The sequence below is a fragment of the Sapajus apella genome, unplaced genomic scaffold, assembly GCF_009761245.1.
Source record: "Sapajus apella isolate SASKATOON/1434 unplaced genomic scaffold, GSC_monkey_1.0 scaffold112, whole genome shotgun sequence".
NCBI classification, from domain to species: Eukaryota; Metazoa; Chordata; class Mammalia; order Primates; family Cebidae; genus Sapajus; species Sapajus apella.
The window spans coordinates 4,510,920-4,517,317 of NW_022437052.1; the positions used below are offsets into that span (position 1 = coordinate 4,510,920).

The 6,398-nt window shown below is 56.3% G+C and overlaps 1 protein-coding gene across 3 annotated transcripts in view; it reads left to right on the forward strand.

Moving 5' to 3' along the window:
- ADAP1 (ArfGAP with dual PH domains 1) overlaps positions 1-6,398 on the forward strand; it is a 55,707-nt gene that overhangs the window by 24,680 nt on the left and 24,629 nt on the right. For all 3 annotated transcript variants that reach the window (XM_032259882.1, XM_032259883.1, XM_032259881.1), the window contains exon 3: positions 4,140-4,231. In XM_032259882.1, coding sequence (XP_032115773.1) covers positions 4,140-4,231 — 92 coding nt within the window. The remainder of the gene's footprint in view (positions 1-4,139; positions 4,232-6,398) is intronic.

Sequence of the window (6,398 nt, forward strand, 5' to 3'; positions counted from 1 at the left end):
GAGATGGAGGTCTCACTGTGTCGCCGAGGCTGTCTTGAACTTCTGGCCTCCAGTGATCTACCTAGCTCAGTATCACAAGTGCTGGGATTACAGGTGCGAGCCACCTCGCCCAACCCTGAGGGTCTTTTTTTTTTTTTTTTTTTTTGGAGACAGAGTTTTGCTCTATGGCCCAGGCTGGAGTGCGGTGACGTGATCTCAGCTCACTGCAGCCTCTTCTCCCGGGTTCAAGCGATCCTCCTATCTCAGCCTCCCAAGTAATTGATACTGCAGATGCATGCCACCATGCCCAGCTAATTTTTGTTTTTATAGTAGAGACGGGGTTTCACCATATTGGCCAGGCCAGTCTCAATGAACTCCTGATCTCATGATCTGCCCACCGTGGCCTCTCAAAGTGCTGAGATTACAGGCGTGAGCCACCGCGCCCAGCCTTTTTTTCTACTTTTTCTTTCTTTTTTTTTAAAGACCAAGTGTCACTCTGTCACCCAGGCTGGAGTGCAGTGGCATAATCTCAGCTCACTGCAACGTCCACTTCCCAGATTCAAGTGATTCTCCTGCCTCAGCCTCCCAAGTAGCTGGGACTACAGGCACCTGCTACCACGCCTAGCTAATATTTGTATTTTTAGTAGATATGGGGTTTCACCATGTTGGCAAGGCTGGTCTCAAACTCCTGACCTCAGGTGATCCACCCACCTGGGCCTCTCAAAGTGCTGGGATTACAGGAATGAGCCACTGTGCCCGGCCGAGGGTTATTTTTTAATAACAGTTTTATTGAGGTATAATTAATATACATTTCATTCCCGTAAATTGTACAGTTCAGTCATTTTAGTGAAGCTGGAGCTGCATGGCCATCACCACTGTCTAATTTCAGAACATCTTAATTTCCCAACCCAGCCCCATGCTCACCACTCCTCCATCACCCCCCACCCAGCCGTTACTGGGTGTAGACAGACCTGCTTCATGTCTCTGCAGATTTGCTTGTTCTGAATGTTTCAGACAGATGCAATCACATAATATGTGGTCTTTTTTTTTTTTTTTGAGACAGAGTCTCACTGTGTTGCTCAGGCTGGTCCCAAAACCCCCGGCTCAAGTGATCCTGCCACCTCGGCTTCCCAAAGTGCTGGGATCACAGGTGTGAGCCACCACGTTCAGCCAATATGTGGTGTTTTGGGTCTAGTTTCCTTCACGAGCACCATGCATCCAAGGACCACCCAGATCATAGCTTGTGTCGGAATTGTGTTCCTCTTTTTTTTTTTTTTTTTTTTTTGAGATGGAATCTCACTGTCACCCAGGCTAGAGTACAGTGGCGCAATCTCAGTTCACTGCAACCTCCACCTCCTGGGTTCAAGCGATTCTCCTGCCTCAGCCTCCCGCATTGCTGGGACTGCAGGCACCTGCCAGCACATTGGCTAATTTTTGTATTTTCAGGAGAGATGGGGTCTCCCCATGTTTCCCAGGCTGGTCTTGAGCTCCTGACCTCAAGTGGTCTGCCCGCCTCTGCCTCCCAAAGTGCTGGGATGACAGGCGTGAGCCACCGCGCCCGGCCAGCCTTCCTCTTTATGGCCGACTGACCCTCCATCATGTGGCTTGATCTTATTTAGTTGATCTGTGCTTCTGTTCATGGACATGGGGCTTGTTACCATGCAACTGTCATGGAGAAGCTGCTGTGAACATTCATGTGCGGGTCTTTGTGTCTTCATGTCCCTTAAGGTGCAGAGGAATTGCTGGGCTGTATGGGAACTGTGTGTTGAGCGCTTTGAGAAACTGCGGGATTGTTTCTCACCACAGCTGCAGGTTCCCAGAAGCAGCGCAGGGGGCTCTGATCTCCACATCCTCTCCAGCATGCTTCCCCATGTGGCTTTGATCCTGCCATCCTTGTGGGGAGAGGTGGTAGCTTACTGCGGGTTTGACCTGCGTTCCCCTGACGCCTAACACTGTTGAGTGCCTTAGCATGGGCTGAGTGGCCATTTGTATATCTTCTTTGGAGAAATGTCCATTCAAATCCTTACCCATTTTTAGGCTGAGGTGGGAGGATGACTGGAGCCCAGGAGCTTGAGACCAGTTTGGGCAACAGAGTAGAACCACATTTCTATTAAAACAAATTTATATGTACATATATATATACGTAATAAAAAATATATATGTAAAAATAATTTTAAAATCTTACCCATTTTATTTTTTATTTTACTTTTATTTTTTGGCAGAGATAGGGTCTTGCTATGTTTCCCAGGCTGGAGTGCAGTGGTGTAACCACAGATCACTGTAGCCTTGACCTCTTGGGCTCAAGTGATCCTCCCACCTTGGTCTCCCAAAATGCTGGGATTCCAGGCACGAGCCGCTGCATCCAATGGAGACAGGGTCTTGTTCTGCTGCCCAGGCTGGAGTTCTCAATCTCTTGATCTCGTGATCCGCCTGCCTTGGCCTCCCAAAGTGCTGGGATTACAAGCATGAGCCACCATGCCCAGCAAAGCTGGAGTTCAGTGGTGCATTCGTAACTCACTGCAACCTCAATCTCCCAGCCTCAGGCCATCCTCTCACTTCAGCCTCCTGAGTAGCTGGGACCACAGGTGTGCACCGCCACACCCGGCTAATTTTTTTTTTTTTTTTTGAGAGACAGGGTCTCACTATGTTGCCCAGGCTGGTCTTGACCTCCTGGGTTCAAGTGGTTCTCCCACGTCGGGTTCCCAAAGTGCTGGGATTACAGATATGAACCCCTCTCCCCGGCCAGCCCTTGCTAACTTTAAATTTTAGAACCGGGCCGGGCACAGTGGCTCACGCCTGTAATCCCAGCACTTTGAGAGGCCGAAGTGGGTGGATCACCTGAGGTCAGGAGTTCAAGACCAGCCTGACCAATATGGTGAAACCCCATCTCTTAAAAAAAATAAATAAATAAATTTTAGAACCATTTTTAGGTAAAATAATAAATTCTATTGCTGGTTTTTGACAATTATAAAAAACATGTCGACTTCCCTAAGGAGACGTTTTCCCGCCTCCCTGTGTCTCTGGCCAAGGCCTCCCTGTGTCCTTGGGAGCACCTGCAACTTTTCTCCACAGAGACCTGGGGCGTTGCTCATCCAGCAGCCCAGGCGCCTTGCTCCATTGCTGTTGGAGACGGGAGCTTTCCTGTGATTCTGTCTTCTAAGGGATGGTGTTTTCTATGGAAAGCCACTGGTTTTTGAATTGTAATTTGGTGCCAGCCTCGTGTTGCTTGTGACTTTTCCAGCTGCTCCTCTGAGTCCTCCCTGTTTGCAGCTGGGTGGTCCTGGGAGCAGGTGATGTGAGGGGACTTCTGTTTGGCTGTGTCTGGCCGAGGCCTCAGTTGAGTGGCATTCAAGGAGCTGGAAGGTACAAACAGCAGCTGCCCCGGGGGTTTAGAGCACGGCAAACTGAGCCCTCCCATGACCTCAGGGCTGGTGTGGGGTACAGTGGGGCCCCCTACTCCAGCCTGCCAGCCCTACCTTCCCCACTCAGCATACCTGGCCGGCAGCGGGGTCATCGCCAGGGTCATTGCCAGCATCCACCGACAGGTTGTTTGCATGTGCCAGGAGCACAGTCCGTGTGATGGCCTCCCAGAGCCCTCCCCTCCTTCCCAGCGCTGTTTCCTTCTCCCTCAGCCTGTTCTATGCTTTGTAAACGTGTTCTGGGTCCCTGCCGTGTGTGGGCCTCAGAGACTCTGTCTGGGCTGGGCTGGGTCTCTCGCTCACCAGCCCATGTCCAGCGCCTGTTGGGTCCTTGTTACATGTGAGCTGGGGAGCTGGGTGAACGAGGAACCCCTGCCTCTCTGGGGCAGAGATGGGGGTCACAGGATGCAGCCAGCTCTCTCCCATGGGACGCCTGACGTGGGTGGACTCAGGGATTGAAACAGTGGGGCAGAGCTCAGACCCATCCTCAAGACGGGACTGGCCCCCGGGCCCCCTTTGCCAGGACCCCATCTTTAGGGATGCTGGCTCCTTCCAGTGCCAGGGGAGGGTTGATCACTCAGAAATGGTGTCCCTGGGGCAGGACATCCCATCCTGGTGCTGGTGGAGCCCTCAGAGCCTTGAGTCTGCTGGGTCCCTGTGGTGAGGGCCCCAAGTGCAGCCGGCACCCCTTGGCTGCCCCCGGGACCCCAGGCCTCTGACCCGGCCGCCCCTCTCTTGCAGTTCATGGCCTCCCATGGGAACGATGCCGCGAGAGCCAAGTTCGAGTCCAAAGTGCCCTCCTTCTACTACCGGCCCACGCTCTCCGACTGCCAGTGAGTACAAAGGGGCCTTGTCAGGGCCGAAGTAAACAGCAAGGGGTGGCTCCGAGATGGCCCCGGGAGGACCCGGGAGGGTGGGGTGGTGGGTGCCGCCCACAGGGTTCAGGGAGAAGCAGCTGCAGCTGTGTTCCCCAGACCCCGACGTGCCACCTGCGTCCACTGCCTGCCACTGGGCTTTGCTTCTGGGGTGGGGGGCGGGGGGTGCCAGGGCAGGACCGGGAAGGGCATTCTGCATCAGTAGCTGCAGCCTACCCAGGTTTGCTGGGGCCTTGGGGGTCTCGAGTGGATCTAAGGGGGCCTCCTGGGTACTCCCCGAGGTCTGGGAGGAGGATGGGAGGGGCTGCTATTGTTTGGGGCCTACCCTGGCTCCTCGGGGCAGGAATGGACGTGGGTTCCGGTGGCCCTGTCCGGGAAGCCTGGGACCCCATCCCCTGGGCATCCTAGGGTCAGGGGGTTGTGGAGAGAGTCCTGCTTCGGAACTTCACACAAGCCACCTCTGCCGACACCCGCCCTCCAAGCCTCAGTCTCCCCTTCTGCTCGGCCAGTGGGAATGACAGGTGACAGCCACACAGGGCCTGGCCTGACTGTGCTCACACCGACCCCTCGTCCGTCACAGGGAAGGGACGTGTGGCCCCCCGGGTGCCCTCCGGCCCCCCGAGCTTCCTGTCCGGTTCCAGCCCTGGCTCAATCCCAGCCCCCAGCTGCGCCCGGCCTCTTGTCTACTCAGTAGCCCCCTCTATTGACTCGCTCTGTGAACCCACTCACTGGAGGTCCCACCCCACAGCGACACCGCAAGAATGGGCTGGGTGCAGGGTTTGGTGTGAGCCACCGTACGGCAGGAAAGCAGCGGCACCTGGCCTCCCAGCCCCCAGGGGCCTGAGTGCTGTCGCTGGCTCTGCCCTGACTCGGGGAAGGGGAGGGGTGAGAGAGAGCTGCGCTCTGCCCGCCACGGAGCTGCTGGGGGGACTGCAGTTACCAGAGGCCTTCCCTGGCATCCAGGGCCCTGCCTGGGGTCTATGCCCCCCGCAGTGAGCTCCTTGAGGGGGCAGTGGGGTCAGGTGTCCTCACTGGATCCGAGGGCCTCTCGGAGAATATGGAAGGCGCGTGGGGGTTGGGGAGTAGGGTAGGGAGGAGCAAGAGGGAGGAGGAGGAGGGAGGAGGGATGGACTTCCTGGCTGCTACCCTACAGACCACCCTGAGCTTTTCTTTTTTTTTCTTTTTAACACAGCGATGGGGGTCTCTTTATGTTGCCCAGGCTGGTCGAAAATTCCTGGGCTCCAGTGATCCTCCTGCCTCAGCCTCCTAAAGTGCTGGGATCACAGCGCCAGCTGGCCCTCCCTGGGTCTTGGTGAAGGGCTATCTAGGTTGTCGCGGGGAGCAGGGGCTGGAAGTGTGCTCAGGCCATGAGCGCCGTAGTTTCTTTGCTGCATGTTGATTTGTTATTTTAAAGGTCACCGTGTCCGGCCCCAGTCCCGCCATGTGGCAGGCGTTTTCTTGATGAGCCTCCCTGGAACCTGGAGACAGGTCCAGCTGCAGTCCCCATGTCGCCGCTGAGGAGACTGAGGCTGGCGGCTCAGCCCCTGTGCTCACCTCTCCCCTCCCACCAGGGTAGGCCTGGGGCCCTGGCCCCTTGTGCCTGCATCCTGAGACCTGGGTGCCAGCAGCTCCTCCTCTGCCCCAGCTCTCATGGGAAACCCTGCCCCCGCCCTGCGGGTTCTCAGTATGAATCACGGAGCCCCAGCACGGCTATTTTCGAGACATTATTTTATCACCCCGCCCCCGGCTGCTCTGTGGCTTGGGTCATTGCCTCCCAGTTCCTCCCCTTCCCACTCTCGGGCTGTTCTGAGCCGGGAGCAGAAGCAGACATGGATGTGGGGCCTGGGGGAGATGTGCTTTGTGGGCTGGGGGCTGCTGCTGTTGGGCCCTAGGTGAGGAAGTTCCTGGGGCTGACACCCACCATCTGGGGTGGGGTGTGAAGCCTGTGTGAGCCCTGGATGCTGCGGCATGGTGGGCGGGGCGGGGGTGCAGCATGAACCTGCTGTGTAACTTGGAGGGGGGAGTGCAGCCTGGACCTGCTGTGTAACCTGGGGGCGGGGGAGGTGCAGTGTTGACCTGCTGTGTAACCTGGAGGGGGGTACAGTGTGGACCCGCTGTGTAACCT